Consider the following 23,397-nt stretch of genomic DNA (forward strand, 5'->3'; position numbering starts at 1 on the left):
GATCTATGATGAGCTATGCATCATTGCCTATTTCGTTTTGGGGATATGCCTTGGAAACAACGGTTTATTTGCTAAATAGGGTACCGTCCAAATCGGGTCCTAAAACTCCTATCGAGTTATGGTTAGGGCGTCAGCCCAGCTTGAACCATATAAAGGTATGGGGTTGTCCTGCATACGTGCTAGATAAGAAAGCGAAGAAATTGGAGCCTAGATGCAAGTTAATGCTGTTTATAGGATATCCTAAGGAAACGAAAGATGGTTATTTTTATAATCCTAAGGATCAGAAAGTGGTTGTTAGCACCAATGCACGATTCTTGGAACATGATTATATAAATGAACACAAGTCAAGGTCCGAGATTGTCCTTCAAGAAATCGAAGGCAATGGACAGGCGATTCCATCACCCCAGCCAAATGTGCAAGTGAATGCACCACAAGATACTGCACGAACCATTGTCACAGCTGTACCACCACCGCTTCGTCATAGTGGGAGGGTTGTAGTCCAACCCGATCGATTTATGTTCTTGGGAGAGTCTTCGGATCTTCTTCCTGTTGATGAACAAAAGGATGTCGACCCTGATAACTATAGACAAGCGATGAAAGATCTGGATGCAGATTCTTGGTACGACGCCATGGTTTCTGAAATAGAATCCATTACTGCTATGGATGTATACGAGAAAACTGAACTGCCTGATGGCTTCGAAGCTATAGGTAGTAGGTGGGTCTACAAGAGAAAGCGAGATTCGGATGGCGAAGTCGCTGTTGGGAAATCAGTTCCCCATCCAAACTTGGTAGAAGCAAGAAATAAGAATAAAAATAGACACAATTTAACAACACAAGAATTTAACGTGGAAACTCCAAATCCAGAGAAAAACCACGACACACTGAAAAATTACTATATGATAAATTTCTACAATCACACAGTATTTCTCACCCTCTCGACTCACAACCACTACACTCTTACAAGCCTTTGAAAACCTCTCACCCCTCTAAAACAAAGAGCAAGGAATTTCAAACTAGAAGTAATCACAAGACTAAAGGTAGTGATTGGTGCAATTGAATCAAAGACCTTGGAACTCCTTAAATAGCCTAAGGGTCTCCACCTACTTTGATAGCAAAACCAATGTGGGACAAAAATCCCCACTTTCATTTTTAACACAATTCCAACAATCTCCACCTTGTTAAAAATGAAAGAAAAACACCATTGTCTTCACCGACAATTATGATTCTTATCACAAAGAACCATCATCCTCAAAAGAGAATAAACCTACTCCATCAAATGAGTAGAACACTTAGAATAAACCATTCTAAGAATTTTACTTCGGCACATGTCGAAAAAACCTTGCTGAAATTTTTGGTGCAACCTTCTAGCTTTTGGCCCTCCTAGAAGTCATCAGCCATCGACATACTTTTCACCACACACCTGCATCCATGCCAAAAGAAAAACCATGCACATGTGGTCCAACTAACATCGTCACATCCTCTATCATGGCCATTGGACATGCCATAAGGATATTCATGTCCTCAAAGGACATCATCAAACACGATGTTAGCTGATTGTTCGGAGCTTTCTGCCGAATCCGCTCCACCTTGACAAGCTCCACCTGGACAGTTTCGCTTCGTATGGCCGGGTTTTCCGCACCTCCAACAAACAACGCCCTTGGAGTCTTTCTTTCTCCCTCTGCTAAAGGCCATCATTGCTGAATTTTCCGATGAAGTACGTCCTTCACTCATCAGCCTTCTTTCTTCCAAAAGAAGTTTGCCCGTGACTTCAGCAAAGACCAGAGTTTCCTTCCCATAAACTAATATTGGCTTCATGTGTTCATAGGAACGTGGAAGAGACAAGATGAGTCTCAACGCCTTATCCTCATCTTCAATTTTTGCTCCAATACTCTCCAGTTCAGAGATAATGCCATTGAGAATACTCAAGTGATCTGAAATCTTCACACCTTCATCCATCCGTAAGGTATGAAATTGTTCCTTCAAATACAACCGATTCGAGATGCCTTTTGCTTGGTACAGAGCTTCCAGCTTTTCCCAAAGCTCCTTCGCACTCGAAATCCCATGTACATTTGCAAGTACATTCTTGCCCAAGCAGAGACGAATTATGCTTGCCGCCTTCAGATCCAGATCCTCCCAATCTTCATCACTCATACCGGACTTGTTGTTTGCGTCATCATCTGCACCGGGCTTTTTGACTGCACCCGGACTTCCTTTCAGGGCCTTGTGTAACCCAGATTGTATCAGCGCATCCTTGACTTGCACTTGCCACAAGCCAAAATTTATTATTCCATCGAATTTCACCACGTCGAACTTCATTTGGACTTGAAGTTGACTTGACGTACCGCTTCTCCACCAAAATGAACAGCCGTCTCGCAAGAGACACCCCGCCCGGATCTTTCTCAAGAAATCCTTTCTGATGTGGAAGATCAGACAATGCTGCAACCACAGAGCATACTTGGAATATCAAGAGACCTCAGCCAGGCTTTGATACCAATTGTTGGGAAATCAGTTCCCCATCCAAACTTGGTAGAAGCAAGAAATAAGAATAAAAATAGACACAATTTAACAACACAAGAATTTAACGTGGAAACTCCAAATCCAGAGAAAAACCACGACACACTGAAAAATTACTATATGATAAATTTCTACAATCACACAGTATTTCTCACCCTCTCGACTCACAACCACTACACTCTTACAAGCCTTTGAAAACCTCTCACCCCTCTAAAACAAAGAGCTAGGAATTTCAAACTAGAAGTAATCACAAGACTAAAGGTAGTGATTGGTGCAATTGAATCAAAGACATTGGAACTCCTTAAATAGCCTAAGGGTCTCCACCTACTTTGATAGCAAAACCAATGTGGGACAAAAATCCCCACTTTCATTTTTAACACAATTCCAACAGTCGCAGCTTTTAAAGCTAGACTGGTGGCGAAAGGCTATACCCAGGAACAGGGTATAGATTATGATGAAACTTTTTCGCCGGTTGCCATGCTTAAGTCTATCCGAATACTCCTTGCCATAGCAGCCCACATGAACCTTGAGATTTGGCAAATGGATGTCAAAACCGCTTTTCTAAATGGTTTCCTTGAAGAAAGAAGGGATATCTATATGCAGCAACCCGAAGGGTTTGTGAAAAAGGGCGAAGAACATCTTGTATGGAAGCTGAAGAAGTCCATTTATGGACTTAAGCAAGCTTCGAGATCATGGAACAAGCATTTTGACGAGGTGATTAAATCCTATGGATTTACTCGTTGTGAAAACGAAAGTTGCGTGTATCGTTTAGATGACAATGGCGACGTGGTTTTCCTTGCACTTTATGTGGATGATATCCTCCTCATTGGCAACAATGTTGAGCTATTATCGGACATAAAGAAGTGGTTATCCGAACAGTTTCAAATGAAGGACTTAGGAGATGCAGCGTACATCCTGGGGATCAAGGTTGTCCGTGATCGCCATAAAAGGATGTTGAGCTTATCTCAAGCGACCTACATTGATACTGTGATTGCTCGTTTTAGCATGCAAAATGCCAAGAAAGGCTTGCTACCTTTCAGACATGGCATTCCTCTGTCTAAGTACATGTGTCCTAAGACGCCTAGTGAGGTTGAGGAGATGAGGAAGATACCCTATGCTTCCGCCGTAGGTAGCCTCATGTACGCAATGCTTTGCACGAGACCTGATATTTGCTATGTCGTTGGCATGGTTGCAAGATATCAGTCGAACCCTGGACCAGGACACTGGACTGCGGTAAAGCATATTCTCAAGTACCTGAAGAGGACTCGAGATTATAGGCTAGTTTACCAGTCAGACAGTCTATCTCATTTGGGTTACACCGATTCGGATTTCCAGGCTGACCGGGATGAGAAGAGATCTACCTCTGGATATGTGTTTACCTTGGGAGGTGGAGCCGTATCATGGCGGAGTGCAAAGCAGAAATGCATTGCAAACTCCACCATGGAAGCCGAGTATGTAGCTGCTTCCGAAGCTGCTAAAGAGGCTGTATGGTTCCGGAACTACCTCTTGGATCTAGGAGTGGTACCTAATTTGCCTAAGAGTATCATAATTTATTGTGATAACTCGGGTGCAGTGGCAAATTCTAAGGAACCCAGGAGCCACAAGGCGACAAAACACATAGAGAGAAAGTACCACATCATACGAGAAATCATAAGCAGAGGAGATGTGCTAGTTGAGAAGATTGATACTTTGGAGAACTTAGCTGATCCTTTCACGAAGAGCTTACCGCAAAAGGCCTACGAGAAGCATGCTCGAGGGATGGGGCTGCGGTTGATGCCACCCACTTAGAGAAAAAACTTTCAGTATAAGTGGGAGAAGAAGTGAAGTGTGAAGTGGATGTTGTAATAGCTAGTATTTAGACACATTGTATACTAAAAGTTTTGCTTTAGTATAAGTGGGAGATTGTTGGATTTGTATACTGAAAGCAAGAACGTTTTATGCTTGTATACAATGATTCCTGTGTTCACTATTTAATCTCCTATCTGATTGGGTTCATGATTGCATATGTATGTTCTTTATCTCTATATAGGTAGATTATATGGTGTACAGAAGACCATATAATTGTATTAACCTTAAGAGATATAATATGATCACAACCGAAATAACTCTAGGACAAGTTATTGGTTTAGGTTGCGGTATAGATGGAAGTAGTTTGTCTTGACTACTTATCTATACTGGTACGTTATACGTATTGATAGGACCACAGTGAGATATATTATTCTATCTGACTTAAGTGAAGAATTAAAGATCTTGGTGACTTGTAAGATCTTAATACTAATAAGATGTCAGATATATATGTTGATTCGTTTATCACTTTGACTTACTATGAGCGAGAGTTATATAGTAACTTGAGTACTCTGTATCTTGGGTGATAGCGGTTAATATATGATATCTGATTATCTGTATTGGTAATCGTATCCGTATAGGATAATGACATCCCCTTAAGGAGCTCAATAATGTTTATTGCGCTAAACCCTGCAGGTTGATTAAGTTCAGGCGCAATAATAAGGTTTGAGTGGTACTGCTTAAGGATTACAAAGAGATTAATTAATTTAAGCTGTCAGAGCTCTAATTAATTAATGGATGTCGGATATTTTAAATATCCGGATTTAATAAATCTAAATACAAGCCCCGACTCATCACCGGCAATAAAGGGGTAAGTCAATATTGGTTCTCTAGTGGAATGAACTGATATTTATAAATTAATTATGGTCTGGGCTGACCATAGATAAATTAAATTATTTGAGGCCCATCTTTATTCCTTGTATCTGGTCCCTGGACTGCCCAATGTCTCCTAGCCCAAGTGAAGGAATATTAAACTGAATTAACGTTCCGCTTTGCCCGATGATCGTTTCTTGGATTATTATTAATTTATCATACAACGATTAATCCTAACATGCTCCTATGAATTTAACAGCTGCACGTTGGAGTTCAGAAATACCTGAAGAATTCAGAAGAATTCGCAGATTCGCATCTGAACAGACCAGTCAGATTCAAGCCTTCGTTTGAAGCCTCAAACGTCCTCAACTCGTATTTCGCCCAGAAATACGACATCTTCGCCTTCGAGAGAGCTTTCCGTGGCCGCCTGATTCGTCTGAATCGGAGTTCTGTGGAGGAAGTTATGGCCGTTTTACGGAGACTGCCAGAACTTGGTTTCCTGCGAAAATCTGACTCCAGCTCTGATCTTCTCGACTGTATCCCGCTCAGCTTTCACCGTTGGATGGACAACGATCTATGAAAGTCCCAAGAGAGAAATAAGCCCCACACGTTTTTCTTCCCTGCGCCCCACAGCTCTCAAAACCCTAATATTTTATCAGTCTATTTTCCTGAGAGCTGACAGCTGTATTTAATTAAAATTAAATACGTGTGGGCACAGAATTAGTGTAGGAGGCGTCTTTCTCTCCTTCTAGGGCTAGGAGACATTGGGCCAGTCCAGGGACCAAATACAAGGAATAAAGATGGGCCTCAAATAAATTAATTTATCTATGGTCAGCCCAGACCATAATTAATTTATAAATATCAGTTCATTCCACTAGAGAACCGATACTGACTTACCCATTTATTGCCGGTGATGAGTCGGGGGCTTGTATTTAGACTTATTAAATCTCCGTATTTAAAATATCCGACATCCATTAATTAATTAGAACTCTGACAGCTTAAATTAATTAATCTCTTTATAAATCCTTAAGCAGTACCACTCAAACTTTATTATTGCGCCTGAACTTAGTCAACCTGCAGGGTTTAGCGCAATAAACCTTATTGAGCTCCTTAAGGGGATGTCATTATCCTATACCGGATACGGGTACTAATACAGATAATCAAATATCATATATTAACCGCTATCACCCAAGATACAGAGTACTCGAGTTAGTATATAACTTTCACCCATAGTAAGTCAAAGTGATATACGAATTAACATATATATCTGAATACTTATTAGTATTAAGATCTTATAAGTCACCGAGATCTTGATTCTTCACTTAAGTCAGATAGAAGAATACATCTCAACTGTGGTCCTATCAATACGTAATGACGTACCAGTATAGACAAGTAGCCAAGACAAACTACTTCCAACTATACTGCAGCCTAAACCAATAACTTGTCCTAGAGTTATTTCGGCTGTGATCATATTATATCTCTTAAGGTTATTACAATTATATGGTCTTCTGTGATCTACAACACACCATATAATCTACTTATATAGAGATAAAGAACATACATATGCAATCATGAACACAATCAGATAGGAGATTAGATAGTGAACTTAGGAAAACATTGTATACAAGCATAAAACGTTCTTGCTTTCAGTATACAAATCCAACAATCTCCCACTTATACTAAAGCAAACTTTTAGTATACAATGCGTCTATTTACCAATCACCTAACACTTCTCCCACTTTTACTTAAAGTTTCCTAAGTGGGTGGCATCAATCTGGCATCAATCGCATTCCCATCTTTCAATGACCATTTGCGATAAGCCTTTTGTGAAAAGATCAGTAGGTTTCTCCAATATGTGAGAATTTATTCTTTGAGCACATAACCTCGATTTACGAATAATCGTATAACTTGGTACTTACTCTCCATGTGTTTGACCCCTTGTGGTTCTAGGATTCCTTAGAGTTTGCAACTGCACTTGAGGTACCACGAAGGTGATGCTCTCACGCAAACTAAGAATCACTCTTAGACCCTGGAGGTAGTGGTCAAACCAAAAGGTTTTACCTCCCAAGGAAAACACATAGCTCGAGGTAATTATTCTTTGTTCCGGTCAGCCTGGAAATCCGAAACCGTATAATCCAAAAAAGGAACTAAACTGTCTAACTGGTAAACTACCCTTATTCTCTAGTCAAGGACTTGAGAATACAATTTACCACAGTTCAGTCTTAACTAGAACTATACTGATATCTTACAACCATGCTAACTGCATAGCAAATATAAGATCTCGTACATAGCAATCCATACATGAAGCTATCTACTGCGGAAACGTAGAATACTGCCTTCATTTCCTCAACCTTAATAGGCATCTTAAGACATAGTCTTTAGATAAAGGAACGCCATATCTAAAAGGTAGCAATCCTTTCTTGGCGGTATTCATACTAAAACGAGCATTCACAGTATCAATGTAAGACACTCGAGATAAGCCCAACATCCTTTTCTAGTGATCCCTTATAACCTTGATCACAAAGATGTATACTGTACCTCCTTAGTCTTTCATCTGAGACTGTTCGGATAACCATTACTTTATGTCTTGACAATAGCTCCATATTGTCGCCAATTAGGAGGATATTATCTACATAAAATGCAAGATAAACCACATCACCGATGACACGAGAGCGATTGACACGAGATGCTTCTCTCCCTCTCTCACGTAACCTCGATGGTTTAAGTGAGCTGCTATGGGTAAAATGATCCGAATGTTCTGAGCATGGCACTGGCAAAAATATCATCATAACCTATACCCTTATACTGGGCATAACTTTTCGCCACCAGTCTAGCTTCGAAAGCTACGACCTTGCTCATTCGGGCTTATCATTATCTTGTATACTCACTTACAACCTAAGGCTTTACTGCCTCCTGGTAGCAAGATTTTCTAGTATACACCCATATTCTTAATGGATTGCTCCATTAAGGCGTGCCAGGAATCTACATTCTCGTCTTCCACTAATTCCAAGTAGATATCTGGGTCGATTCTCTTATATTCACTACTAGGGACTGAATCCAAAGATCTTCCCAAGAACATAAATCGACCGGGTTGTCCCACAACCCTCCCACTACAATGGATCTGTGGTGGCACATGTGTGTCAACAGTGCGTGCAGTGTCTTGTGGTACAAAACTCTTGCACACTTGGCTTGGGTGATGGAATCGCCTGTCTAATGTCTTCAATTTCTTGAAGCACACTATCTGACTTGGATTAGTAATTATTCCCATAGTCCACTTCTAAGAATCGTGTGTCATTGCTAATAACCACATTATGATTCTTTAGGACTAATTGCAAAGATGTATAACTCATCATCGGACATATTTTTCCAAGAGTGACCTATTTCTTCTCTCCACCACACCATCTTATATAGGGATTACATGGTGTAGTAAACTGGGTTGGAATCCCAAACACTGACAATGAATCAGAAGAGATCATTCCTAACACATTATTGGCCCTTTATCCCCTTTGCCATGAATGATCTGGTCTCCATCTTTTCCTCTATACAGGATTCGCAGGTTCGAAATAGTACAACCTGGATTGAATCCAATGTACTTATTCAGACACGAGCCTTTGGATCCTGTTAAGATAGATGTGACCTATTTCTAGGGTATCAATATATGTGTAAGATCCTCATGAGAGATTAGCCTTAACTTTTCTCTTTCTTTTGTTCGATGATGTAAATGCAATATAAAGGTATTTTGAAGACAAGTTATAGTATGAAGAGAGATGTTCAAAATACCAGAATAGACAACTTTGTCATTTCTTATGATAGAAACACCACTATCAAAAATGACATAAGATCCATCCATTCAAAATTTTGGAACATGATAAGGAACTCTCAAAAAACTAAACTATGTCTTTAGGACTTAAAGATAGGTCTTCAATTGCAACAACTGCGACTCTAGTCACGTTGCCTATGAAGTCTATCATCTCATCACTTCTCAGCTTCCTTGCCAACTTATAAAAAGGCCATGCAAGGTGTAACAATCATTATCAGTTTCTCTCGTTATCCACTACTCACAACTGAGTAGAAAATGAGCTGATATGTCTCAGTTACTATAGCAAGTGAAGTACCTTAACCCTTTTCCTTGAGTATTGAAATAAGAAATCTTCAATACTCAATCTTATCACACCACTACTCCCACTATTTCCCTTATTTTTCTTGCCCCTTGGACCCTTCTTCTTCCCGTCTTTTGACGAAGAAGATGACCATCCTTTGGCAATAACAAGTGTTTGCACATCTCTTTCCCACAACTTCCTTAGCCGTAACTAGAGTAACTCAAAAGAAGTATCTTTCTTGCTCATAACAGCATTGAGGCGGAAGTTCTTAATTAAAAGACTTGGGAAGAGAGTTCAGGATAATATCGACTTTTGCCTCACCATTGATACTCCCACTGAGCAAGTCAAGTCCGTCAAAAATTGCATGACATGCTCGTGCACTGAGCTGTGCTCAATCATAAAAATAATAAGATTACTCTCATCAAATTTAAATGAGCAGCTCAGTCCGACTCTCCGAACACTTTCTTGAGATTCAGCATGATGCTAATAGCATCGTCCATGCCCTGATGTTGGAGCTACAAGGTTTGTGACATTATACTCATAATATAGCATATAGCCACATTATTCGTCTTATGCCACCTTTTATGTAATTACTTTTTCTCATCAGTTGACTATTGTTCGGACCATAAGAACGTGGAGTAGTAAGCAACACAAAAAATTGTGTTAGTTTGTGATAAAGATAAAAAAACCAAAAACTGCGTTTCCATTTTATATATGTGGACCGGTTAAAAGACTTTGTGCAAGAATAAATAAACAATAAGAGACATAGACATATCTGAAAGTAACGAACATAAAGCACATAATTCGTAACAATAATATTGTAACCTTTTGATAAAACAATATTAGTGAAACCTCCAACTGCCCAAGAAGTCTCACGAGTAAGCCACGTTAGGGTGGTCGTTTACACATGAATTCCTCAACCAGACTATTTACCTAGTCGTTTAACTTCCATCCATGTCAACTTGACCTTTTGACAAATGAAATTAATTGTTGGACTTTAACTAGACCATATCATATTCAAGAAGGGACTGCGTTGGGGAGTTGTACATTGTACTTGAAATGATATCTAAGCAGCGACCACAATTTAACCTTGAGCATTAAATTCTTGAAATTGGCATACTCACTAGGACCATACCGCTTTCAATTTAACCTCTTGGTTATCTTATTTAAAATCCATCCTCTAAAGTACTAATGAAAATCATACGAGTAAGCCACGTTAGGGTGGTCGTTTACCGTATAACTCTCACTACTTAAATGTATTTAAATATTTTTTAATAGAAATCTCAACTTAACAAACTTGTGAAATCAAATATGAAGTAAGCCACGTTAGGGTGGTCGTTTACTCATATTCTCAATCACTTTGTCTTGAGACCGCATGTGGAGGTCTACATAATTTTAAGAATAAAAATTATTTAGTAATAACCACAATCTAACTTTGAAATTAAATTCTTGAATTTGACATACTCACTAGGACCATGCCGCATTCAATTTAATTTCTTAGTTATCTTATTTAAAATCCATCCTCTAAAGTACTTATGAAAATCATATGAGTAAGCCACGTTAGGGTGGTCGTTTACCGCATAACTCCCACTACTTAAATGGATTTAAATACTTTTAATAGAAGTCTCAACTTAACAAACTTGTGAAATCAAATATGAAGTAAGCCACGTTAGGGTGGTCGTTTACTCATATTCTCAATCGCTTTGTCTTGAGACCGTTCGTGGAAATTTAAATAATTTTTAATCATCTATAAAATTATTAATACAGCTTAGTCTTTTTACTTTCAAAAGGTTTGATCATGCTCAAACACATAATCCTAAACATGCTCGCAGAATTCTAAAAACATGCTTAAGAAAACGATAAACCTAGCATGCTTGTCTAAGCGCAGTTAATAAACACATATTAACAAGCAAAGACAAAACAGCATGCAAAGAGCATAAAGGATTAACACCACGACATGCAAAGAACAGAATAAAAGATAAAGTTCTTCGTGACCCATTCGTGGAATCCCAATTTCTAATCTATTACATTTAAAACAGAAAAGAAAAGGCTCAAAAACGTAAAACTTGGCCCGAACAGCTTCATCAGGCCCGTCTTTGAAATTAGGGTTTGGGCCCCCTAGGGTTTGTAGAAACTCGCGCCTACCTAGGGTTTGGGACCCCCTAGGCGGCGCCGCCACCTGCTCTTGACAGCAGCTGGAGCAGCCCTCGGCACCAGCCACAGCAGGCGCACAGCCCCGGCGAGGAGCAGCTGCCCGGCGCACGCAGCAGCCCTCCGGTGCGGCAGCAGCCTCCTGGCGCGAGCAGCAGCAGCAGCCTGGGCACCTGGTCCTCGGCGGTCTCGGCGCACAGGCAGCAGCTCGGCAGCAGCGGCCGCGCGACGCCCGCCGGGCGCGCAGCGCGCAAAGCGCGCACGCGCAGCCCTGGGCGCGCACAGCCCCTGCTCGCCCCCGTCCAGCCTTGCCTCGCCACCAGCCCACCTTCTCGCACAGCATCCAGCACCGAGAGCAGCAGCGACCGCGCGGCGCCTGACTGGGCACGCTGTGCACGGCGTGCGAGCACCCGCGCGCGCGCAGCCCCTCGGCGCCCGCAGCCCCATCTGCCCGGTCCCGTACGCAGCCAACCTCCGTTCTTCGATGTTGATTCGTCGTCGTTCTCGTCTCGATTTTCAGTTTTACAGATTTACAACGGAAAAACAAATAAAAAAGAAATCCTAATCTAACCACGGATTTTCTCGTGGTGAAAAACGATTACAACGTCAAACGACGCATCCCACGAATCAACAGACCACGAAGAACAACAACAGTTAAAACAACGCACATTATTAATCGTACATAAATTAATAATAGAGCCAAGAAATTAATCCTGGGCTCTGATACCAATTGAAGGAATATTAAACTGAATTAACGTTCCGCTTTGCCCGATGATCGTTTCTTGGATTATTATTAATTTATCATACAACGATTAATCCTAACATGCTCCTATGAATTTAACAGCTGCACGTTGGAGTTCAGAAATACCTGAAGAATTCAGAAGAATTCGCAGATTCGCATCTGAACAGACCAGTCAGATTCAAGCCTTCGTTTGAAGCCTCAAACGTCCTCAACTCGTATTTCGCCCAGAAATACGACGTCTTCGTCTTCGAGAGAGCTTTCCGTGGCCGCCTGATTCGTCTGAATCGGAGTTCTGTGGAGGAAGTTATGGCCGTTTTACGGAGACTGCCAGAACTTGGTTTCCTGCGAAAATCTGACTCCAGCTCTGATCTTCTCGACTGTATCCCGCTCAGCTTTCACCGTTGGATGGACAACGATCTATGAAAGTCCCAAGAGAGAAATAAGCCCCACACGTTTTTCTTCCCTGCGCCCCACAGCTCTCAAAACCCTAATATTTTATCAGTCTATTTTCCTGAGAGCTGACAGCTGTATTTAATTAAAATTAAATACGTGTGGGCACAGAATTAGTGTAGGAGGCGTCTTTCTCTCCTTCTAGGGCTAGGAGACATTGGGCCAGTCCAGGGACCAAATACAAGGAATAAAGATGGGCCTCAAATAAATTAATTTATCTATGGTCAGCCCAGACCATAATTAATTTATAAATATCAGTTCATTCCACTAGAGAACCGATACTGACTTACCCATTTATTGCCGGTGATGAGTCGGGGGCTTGTATTTAGACTTATTAAATCTCCGTATTTAAAATATCCGACATCCATTAATTAATTAGAACTCTGACAGCTTAAATTAATTAATCTCTTTATAAATCCTTAAGCAGTACCACTCAAACTTTATTATTGCGCCTGAACTTAGTCAACCTGCAGGGTTTAGCGCAATAAACCTTATTGAGCTCCTTAAGGGGATGTCATTATCCTATACCGGATACGGGTACTAATACAGATAATCAAATATCATATATTAACCGCTATCACCCAAGATACAGAGTACTCGAGTTAGTATATAACTTTCACCCATAGTAAGTCAAAGTGATATACGAATTAACATATATATCTGAATACTTATTAGTATTAAGATCTTATAAGTCACCGAGATCTTGATTCTTCACTTAAGTCAGATAGAAGAATACATCTCAACTGTGGTCCTATCAATACGTAATGACGTACCAGTATAGACAAGTAGCGAAGACAAACTACTTCCAACTATACTGCAGCCTAAACCAATAACTTGTCCTAGAGTTATTTCGGCTGTGATCATATTATATCTCTTAAGGTTATTCCAATTATATGGTCTTCTGTGATCTACAACACACCATATAATCTACTTATATAGAGATAAAGAACATACATATGCAATCATGAACACAATCAGATAGGAGATTAGATAGTGAACTTAGGAAAACTGATATTTATAAATTAATTATGGTCTGGGTTGACCATAGATAAATTAATTTATTTGAGGCCCATCTTTATTCCTTGTATCTGGTCCCTGGACTGGCCCAATGTCTCCTAGCCCAAGTAGGGCTAGAAATCGTTCCCTACTAAAAGTTGGCGCCCCCTCTCTATTATGTATTATAAAATACAGCTGTCAGCTCTCAGGAAACACACACTGATAATTATTAGGGTTTGAGAGCTGTGAGGAGGCGCAGAAAAACGTTGGGAGCTTTTTCTGCCTTGGGACTTTCATAGTTCGTTGTCCATCCAACGGTAAAAGCTGAGCGGGATACAGTCGAGAAGATCAGAACTGGAGTCTTTCGACACGATCATCAACAACTTGTGCATCCGATTTACAAGTAAGTAATTCCTAACACCTACGTGCAGCTGTTAAATTCATAGGAGCATGTTAGGATTAATCGTTGTATGATAAATTAATAATAACCAAGAAACGATCATCGGGCAAAGCGGAACGTTAATTCAGTTTAATATTCCTTCAACAGTGGTATCAGAGCCCGGTTTCACGTTAACGTGATGCTTTTGGTTCGTTGTTGGCATGATTTAATTGTTGATTATGCTTGAGTTTATTTTGTTATTCAAAGAGTATGAAGGAAATCTGAAAATTCGCATGGTTTTTAATGAAAACTTGACTGTGGCATTTTGTCGAACACCTTAAAGGCGCAAATTGTATGGTGATGATTGGGCACGAAATTGCCATGGCTGGTCATGGCGTGCGACGCCTTTACCACTATGGACATTGAGGAATGCCTTAATATGCACCATGTCACTTGTGTAGCCTATAAGTACCGAGATTTGTCTCGGTTTCGCTCAAACTCGCTAGGGCAATGGAGCGCGCGAGTTTGGGGCTGAATGATGCTGAGTTTTGGGCTGTTTTGTGAGCAGCCTAGGCTCCACAATGCCATAAGCATGCTGCTGTTGTGCAGTTCGCACAGGTGGTGCGGGCTTGCTGGTGCGCTGCTGCGTTTCTGGCTCGCCCGCCACCTGTTTGGCGAAATGCCTCAACGAAGGCTGCTGTGTTGTGCAGCCTGTGTGCGTGCGTGCTGCTGTGTGCGTCGTGTGCAATTGTTGTTGCGGCTCGGCGTGCACAGTAGCTCTCACGGCATGCCGATGCGAATCGTGATTTTGACATTTTAGAGTTAATAGTTAATTCTAACAATGTGATAAAATTGTTTTATGCAAAATCAAAACTTTATGCTTTGAATAATGAAATAAATCATTAAATCCACTTGGTAAATTTATTATGCTTTATATCATGTGATGAATGTTAGCATGATTTATTTTGGGGATGATCATGAGCCTAAACCCATGTGATGGTTTTATTTATTTTATACTTTGGGTTTTAAAATGGGGACTGTGAGCCTCTTATTCCTTTCTATGTAATTGTTTTTCATTTATGCAATGAGTGTAGAATAGAAAGTGAGGTTTTTATTTTTCATTGTATTTTTGGAGGACATTCGTGGCGAAGAAATAAGAGGAGCTCAAGGCCCATATATGTATGGGATTACATATGATGTAATAGATAGGTCTTTCATTTTAAAATCCCTTAGATTGTCCTTTGACCCATTTTTGGCTCGAAACGGGTCGCATAGGAACGGCTATGATCATCCCATCGCTTTATATATTTAGCATGTTTGCTAGTATTTTTTTTAATGCTTATTTGCGCGAATCATGTGATGATGTTTGCATTAATATAACCCACCTAGTTAATAGGTTTCGATGAGGTCTTGAAAATTAAATCCCCAAGTTTTTGAAACTTTTATAAAGTTATATTTCAAGTTAAATTGGACAGGTTGAATTGGATTCATCGTTCCAAGCCTACCATATCAAAAGTAAAATCATGAGATGCTACCACACTATATCACTTGCCATGAGTCATGGAGTACGTGGTTTGGTGATGGAAAGCTGTGATTTTTACTAAGTATATAGATACTCATGGAATAATTTATCACTACGTTGTCCATGAGTCGTGGAACGCATTGATGCTTTATTTACATGAATGTTTGATGGGTATAACTTGACACTTAGTACTATATGGGCTCATAAATTTGAGGTGTTTAGGAAAGGTGATGTAAAATAATATTGAATGTTATATAAAGATATAATTGTCAAAGAGTTGACTACCGATAAAAGTATTTCATGGGCTCATAGAATTGAGGTATGGAATATATTTTGTTGGGCTTCAATTCCCTCTAGGAAATTTGATTTCCCGAATTTCATTTGGGGTTATGGAATTTGAATAAAATAGTGGGAGACAATTAATAATTAAAGACCTTATATTAATTGAATATATTTTTCATCATCTGCTAATTTTCTGCATCTTACTTGTAGATTGTCTGCACAATGTCGAAAAATCCATTAACATCTATCCTTGACCAAAACAAACTTACCGGTCCTAACTATGTTGATTGGGTTCGCAATTTGAGAATTGTTCTTAATTGCGAAAAGAAGGCTTATGTCTTGGATGCCCCAATGCCTGAAAAACCTGCTGATGACGCTGAAGAAGCGGTGCTTACGAAGTACCAAAGTCATGTGGATGACGATTTGCAGGTTCGTTGCTACATGCTAGCATCGATGTTGAATGAACTTCAAAGGCAAAATGAAGGTGTGGCTTCGGCTTATGAGGTCCTTCTCCGTTTACAAAGGTTGTACGGAGAAAGTGTTAGACAACAAAGATATACGATATCTAAGGAACTTTTCCAATGTCGTATGACTGAGGGCTCTTCGGTCCAAACTCATGGGCTGAAGATGATAGGTCTCATGGAAAGGTTGGGATCTCTTGGAGTCGAGATAGAAGCTGAACTGCAAACTGATCTCATGTTGCAGTCTTTGCCACCATCATTTGACACTTTTGTCGTCAACTTCACTATGCATAGCATGACAACTAGTCTTCCCGAACTTGTCAATATGCTTGTGACGGCGGAGTCCACTATGAAAAAGGACAAGCCGGTTCTTCTTGTTGGTTCCTCCTCCTCGTCAAAAGCTCACAAGGCCAAGACTAACAAGGGGAAGGGGAAGTGGAAGGGAAAGATGAAAGGTTCATCTAAACCAAACAAGTTGAAGGCACAGGGTGGAGTTGGGAAAAAGAAAGGGGAAAGTTCTCAATCCAAAGATGTTTGCCATTTATGCAACAAGCCTGGTCATTGGAAGAGGAATTGCAAAGAATATCTTGCAAGCCTGAAATGTTCAGGTATGTACTATGTTGAAGTTAACTTATCTGTTAACGATGCTTCGTGGGTATTGGATACCGGTTGTTCCTCACATCTTTGTAATGATTTACAGGTGATGGTGGAAACTAAGAAGTTGAGCAAAGGAGAGACGGTTCTACGCATGGGCAATGGAGCAAGAGTTGCTGCCTTAGTTGTAGGAACTGTTCACTTAGCTCTTGATAGTGGTTTTGAGATTGTTTTGAACAATTGCTTATACGTACCTAGTTTGATTAAGAACATCGTCTCTATTCCAGTTTTGGATAGAGAAAGTTATGAATTTTCAATAAAGGGTGGAATATGTTCTATCTTTAAAGATGCTTCTTTAATCTATTCTAGTGTATTGGTTAATGGTCTTTATACTATTATGCCTCGAAACCCTGTTTTGCATGTTCAACAAAGTAAAAGAAAATTAGATGATCGTAGTTCCATAGATCTTTGGCACTCAAGATTGGGTCATATTTCTGAGAGAAGGGTGAATCAATTGTCTCAATTGCTTGGTTTTTCAACCGAGGAAAGGATGGCAACTTGTGAATCTTGTCTCAAAGAAAAGATGACCAAATCACCATTTGTGGGACAAGTGGAACGATCACAACATATTTTGGATTTGATCCATACAGATGTTTGTGGACCACTAAGTGTGGGTGCTCGTGGGAACTATCACTATTTTGTAACTTTTACCGACGACTACTCTAGGTATGGTTATGTGTACCTCTTAAGGCACAAATCTGAAGTATTTGAAAAGTTCAAAGAATTCAGACATGAAGTGGAGAAACAAACTGGCTCTAGTATTAAAATTCTTCGATCTGATCGAGGAGGTGAATACTTAAGCGGTGTGTTTCTTGATTATCTAAAAGAGAATGGGATTCTCTCACAGTGGACGCCACCTGGCACTCCTCAACTCAATGGAGTTTCTGAGCGCCGGAATCGGACCATGTTAGACATGGTGCGATCTATGATGGGCTTCACTACATTACCTCTTTCATTTTGGGGTTATGCTTTAGAAACTGCAACACATCTATTAAATAGAGTGCCATCTAAAGTTGTACCCAAAATGCCGTATGAATTATGGTTTGGCAAAACACCTTCTTACAAATATCTTAGGATATGGGGGTGCACTGCTTATGTGAAGCAGTTAATGGGAGATAAGTTGGATATGCGATCCATCTTATGTAATTTTGTGGGATATCCAAAAGAGTCTATTGGATATTATTTCTATGATCCCTCGGAACAAAATGTGTTTGTTTCGAGAAATGCTACTTTCCTTGAGGAAGAATTTCTGTGTAACAGAAGCAATAAGATTGTAGAACTTGATGAAACTCAAGAACCACAAAGTACTCCTGTTGTGGTAGAAAATACTCAATCAGAAAAGGGTGAATGTTTTTATACACAGCCCCGTGAAAAGTCCAAAAGAGTTTCGAGGCCGCCTGATAGGTTGAACTTATTGATGGAAAATGATGAGGAAGAACAACCTATGGATAATGATCCAAGGACCTTTTCTGAGGCAATTAAAGATATTGACTCGGATAAGTGGCTAGAAGCTATGCAATCCGAAATGGAATCCATGTACTCTAACGAGGTATGGATCTTGGTGGATCTACCAAATGGAATAATTCCTATCGGATGCAAATGGATATTCAAGCGAAAGCTTGGAGTAGACGGTAATGTGGCTACCTTTAAAGCTCGTCTGGTCGCAAAAGGTTATACTCAAAAACAAGGAATTGATTATGAGGAAACCTTTTCGCCAATGGTGATGCTTAAGTCCATTCGAATTCTACTTGCCATAGCTGCATATTATGACTATGAGATATGGTAAATGGATGTAAAGACTGCATTCCTTAATGGAAACATTGAGGAAGACATTTATATGGTGCAGCCTGAAGGATATGTATCTAAGGGGAATGAACAAAAGGTTTGTAAACTCCAAAGATCTATCTATGGACTCAAACAAGCTTCAAGAAGTTGGAACATCCGATTTGATGAAACAATCAAAACGTTTGGTTTTCATAAGAATCTGGAGAGCCATGTGTGTATAAGAAAACTAGTGGGAGCTCGGTGGTGTTTGTTGTGCTCTATGTTGATGACATCCTTATCATTGGGAATGATATAGGATTAATGCAATCAACAAAGATGTGGTTGTCAAAACAATTCTCCATGAAGGACTTGGGAGAGGCATCTTTCATCCTTGGAATCAAGATCTATAGAGATAGATCGAGAAGGATGATTGGATTATCTCAGTCCATGTACATAGACAAAATGTTAAAAAGGTTTAACATGGAAGAATCCAAACGTGGATTCTTGCCAATGAGTCATGGTGTTTCTCTCACTAAAGCTATGTCTCCTCAGACACCTGAAGGGAGAGAAAAAATGACACGTGTGCCTTATGCTTCTACAATAGGGAGTATTATGTACGCTATGCTATGTACAAGACCTGATGTCGCACATGCTCTGAGTGTCACGAGTAGATATCAGTCTAATCCAGGTGAAGAGCACTGGAAGGTCATAAAATCAATCCTTAAGTACTTGAGAAGAACTAAGGATTTATTTTTGATCTGGAGGTGGGGAACTGAAACTAGAGGGTTTCACCGACTCTAGTTTTCAGTCTGATAAAGATGACTCCAAATCTATGTCAGGGTTTATATTCACTTTAAATGGTGGAGCAATTTGTTGGAAAAGTTCTAAACAAGAAACAGTTGCTGATTCCACCACAGAAGCTGAATATATTGCTGCATCAGATGCTGCAAAAGAAGCTGTTTGGATAAGGAATTTCATTCAAGAGTTGGGTGTCGTTCCTTCAGCTGTTGATCCAGTACCTATATACTGTGATAACAATGGAGCTATTGCGCAAGCTAAAGAACCAAGATCTCATCAAAGATCCAAACACATTATGCGAAGATACCACTTGATTCGAGAAATCATTGGTAGAGGTGATGTCGTTGTGGAGCGAGTTGCTTCAGCAGAAAATGTAGCAGATCCACTTACTAAACCGTTGTCACAAAAGGTATTCGAAGGACATCTTGAGAAGATGGGTCTAAGATACGCGGGTGATTGGTGCTAGGGCGAGTGGGATATTGAAAGAGTTACACCCGGCGCACCAATTAGATTGGTCATTTTTATTTATATGTAAATTCAATCTCATTGGAATTTATATTAATAAAGGCATTTACTTATCTAATGTATTTGTTTTTAATAACTTATGCGATTTAGATGAAGTCCTTAGACCATAAAGAGTTATAAGATATGATCATGCATATGATGGTGATTATGAAATATGTCTTTAAAGCTTTGGTCTTAAAATAGTTCCGAGTGAAATAACTATTCAAGAAAAGGATATTGAATTGTTGGAAATAGCTCGCACATATGATGCACACTCATAAGATGAGAATGTTGCGTTTCATCAACATTAACGTAGTTGACGTAAGTGTATATATGTGGGTGCTTGTTGGAGAACAAGTACACCGAACTGACCCGAAAGAAATTCTTATGTGGAATTTGTTTTATCGAAATAAGAATTACTATATTATGATAGTATACGATTAGTCCTTTGACTTGAGACATCATAGTAATCTTGTATTAGTTCTATTTCATTTTGATATATTTTCTGATTGCTAGTCAATCACTAAAGATTTTATGTTGGATGAAATATGAACTTATATGGAGATTAATGAGTGGTCAATAAAGAATCTATTACTTGTGAGACAAGAGAATTTCCTATAGTTTTCATTGTTCATAACTTGAAGACCTTGGCCAGGGCATAATGAATTATGATTCATTAAAGAGTTATTGAATTCAATTGAAAATATGATTATTGGATTATATTGAGTTTTCGATTTAATTCCATACTCAATATCCAATTGGGAAATTAGATGATAGAAGGATTGTACGTGTATGACGATTCATAATCAAAATAGGTTTACTCGCTATTTCACATAGTGCTAGATGACCATGCTACTTGCTAGATGGTCCCATGGTTTATAGGTTCTTGAAATTAAATAGTTAATTTCAAGTGAATTAATTTATCTGATAAATTAATTAAGTTGTAAAGTGTTACAAGCCTGTTACTAGTGCTACTCGTGAACCTAAGAGGGTCACACACAATTTAGTAGAATGTGTCAGATTGAATCGATTTAATAGTTAAATCCAATTAATTAATTTGATTAATTATATTGAGACTTGTTCTAAATTAATGAGTTAATTTAGATATTCAATTAAATTAGTTTTGTTGAATATAATTCGATTAACAAGTCTGATTCTATAATAAATTAATAGGATTAATTTAATTAGAGATAAAGTTAATTAGATTAATTTTAAATCTAATAAAATCAGATTTATATATATGGATATATATGTAGCTGTATCCGGATATAAGATATCCGGGTATTCTCTAGATTGGAGAAAAAGGAACGCTGCGTCTATTGAGTAGACGTAACTATAGAAATAAATTAATTCTATAATTAAGGCAGTTAATTATAGGGTTAATTGGATTGTTTCTCTACAGAGTTAAAAAACGGTTCTACAGATTTCTTTTCTCTCTCATTCTGGCTGCTCGCTCTCTCTCTGATTTTCTCTACAACACAAGAGTGCTTAGTTTTGCTAGCGAAGAACTAATCACTTGACACGGTCGCCACTCCAATTTTGATCTTTTCCCCGGACGCTCTCTCTCTCTCTAAACCGCGCAACCTCTAGTCTACTACTGCCTCCTGCTGTGGGGCAGCGGCGCCGCCGCTGCCCCTCTCCCCCTCCCGTGCTCAGCCTGCAGACCGCAGCCTTTCTCCCAGGTCCCAGCCCCTTTCTCCCTCCGCCAGCCTCGCCATCTCTGCCGGCGATCCCTGCGCCAGCGTCGCCCTCCGCTTGACAAGGCGGATCCACGAGAGGCCGCGGCTGCCGAGACAGTTGACGACGGCGGCGGTGGATCTGAGTGAGGCGGACTGCTGGAGGTTAGACCGGCGACCTCGATCCGATCTGGTGATAACCACCAGAGGACTCTCTCTCTTGGAGGCTCCTGGGTTCCCTCCGACCACCCCCTCCTCCTCCGCCGCCTCAGTTCAGCGTCGCCCTCGATGCACTCCACGCCTGGATGGCCACCTTTTCAGACGACTTTCAAAGGCATCTTCTCCGACCCATCGTTTTCATGGGCATTTACCCGATCTACCGATCTGCCGAGCGCCATCAGCCGATCTGCAGCAGGTGCCTCTCCTCCGGCTCCGACTCCATTGCCGATCTGCAGCAGGTGCCTCAGTGCAACAGCTGTTTGTGGGAGGTGATGAGGGATTTGGACGGCCGGGGGAATGTGTGGACTCGATAACTTTCCGTTGAAGAATTTGGCCAATCCTTTTCACGGAGAAGTTTGGATGGCTGCATAATGAGGATCCCGATACCTTCTTTGTTCCTGATGATTATTTTGTTTTGTTTGTTCTCTTTCTTTTGGAGGTTTTACTGCATACACTTGGATTTAAAGTGGAAGATACAATTGTTGTTTGGACCTCAAAACTTGTATCCTATTTCAACATGTTTATTATACGATTAACGATGCCAGCGGAGGTACCAGAGCTGACCGTCTCTCCAGAGCGGAGGCGCTAGAGCTGACCGCCAGTGCGGAGATGCCAGAGCGGAGGCTCCAGAGCTGACTGCCAGAGCTGAACGACATACCAGAGCAGAGGCTCCAGAGCTGACCGCCAGAGTTGACACGCCAGAGCTCACGGTGCTGACCACCAGTGATGTCAGCGCAGTATCGACTGCAGAGCTGTACGCGCAGAATTGATAGACAGAGCTGACCGCCAGATACCAGCAGAGCTGATCCATAGCGGAGGATCCAGAGCTGACCGCAGAGCTTAACGACATACCAGAGCGGAGGCTCCAGAGCTGACCGCCAGAGCTATCACGCCAGAGCTGTCCGGATCTGACCGGCTTCAGAGTTGCCCGCCCGAGCTGCCCCCTCCAGTACTTTCCGCCAGAGCGGATTTCCTTGCCAGCGCTTTCCGCGCTGTGCTGACCGACAGATCTAACCTTGCAGAGCTGACCGACATAGCTGACATTGCAGAGCTGACCGCCAGAGCAGACCAACAGAGCTGACCCACAGCGGAGGCTCCAGAGCTGACCGCAGAGCTGAACGTCATATCCGAGCGGAGGCTCCAAAGCTGACCGCCACAGCTTTCACGCCAGAGCTGTCCGGAGCTGACTGGCTTTAGAGTTGCCCGCCAGACCTTCTCGCCTGAGCTGCAAGGCAGAGCTTCCTGAGCTATCCGCCTGTGCGGATTCTCCTGCTCTGTTTCTCAAGAGCTGTCCTCTTGTTTTTCTTTTTCTTTTGTTTGTTTTACCACATTTTGTGGTTCTATTCCATAGCACACATCCTTTGGATTTTCTTTGTGATTGTGTCTTTGGGCCTTGTATTTTCCTTGGGCTTGCCCAATTTTTTTCCTTTCTCTCTTTTATTTCAATAAAATTTTCAATTCAGCAGAAAAAGAAATTAAAAGAAAAAAAAATCACTTGACACGGTCGCTAAAGTGTGGACTTGATAG

The 23,397-nt window shown here is 40.6% G+C and overlaps 1 protein-coding gene across 1 annotated transcript; it reads right to left on the reverse strand.

The window, feature by feature from the left end:
- Positions 1-21,583: 21,583 nt before the first annotated feature.
- LOC131011662 (uncharacterized) lies at positions 21,584-23,361 on the reverse strand. Its single transcript, XM_057939441.1, has 2 exons — positions 22,873-23,361; positions 21,584-22,807 (listed from the first exon to the last, which is right to left on the reverse strand). The coding sequence occupies exons 1-2, from the start codon at positions 22,993-22,995 to the stop codon at positions 22,403-22,405; spliced, it is 528 nt and encodes a 175-aa protein (XP_057795424.1). The 5' UTR covers positions 22,996-23,361; the 3' UTR covers positions 21,584-22,402.
- Between the last annotated feature and the right edge of the window lie 36 nt (positions 23,362-23,397).

The sequence above is a fragment of the Salvia miltiorrhiza genome, chromosome 2, assembly GCF_028751815.1.
Source record: "Salvia miltiorrhiza cultivar Shanhuang (shh) chromosome 2, IMPLAD_Smil_shh, whole genome shotgun sequence".
Taxonomy (NCBI): Eukaryota; Viridiplantae; Streptophyta; class Magnoliopsida; order Lamiales; family Lamiaceae; genus Salvia; species Salvia miltiorrhiza.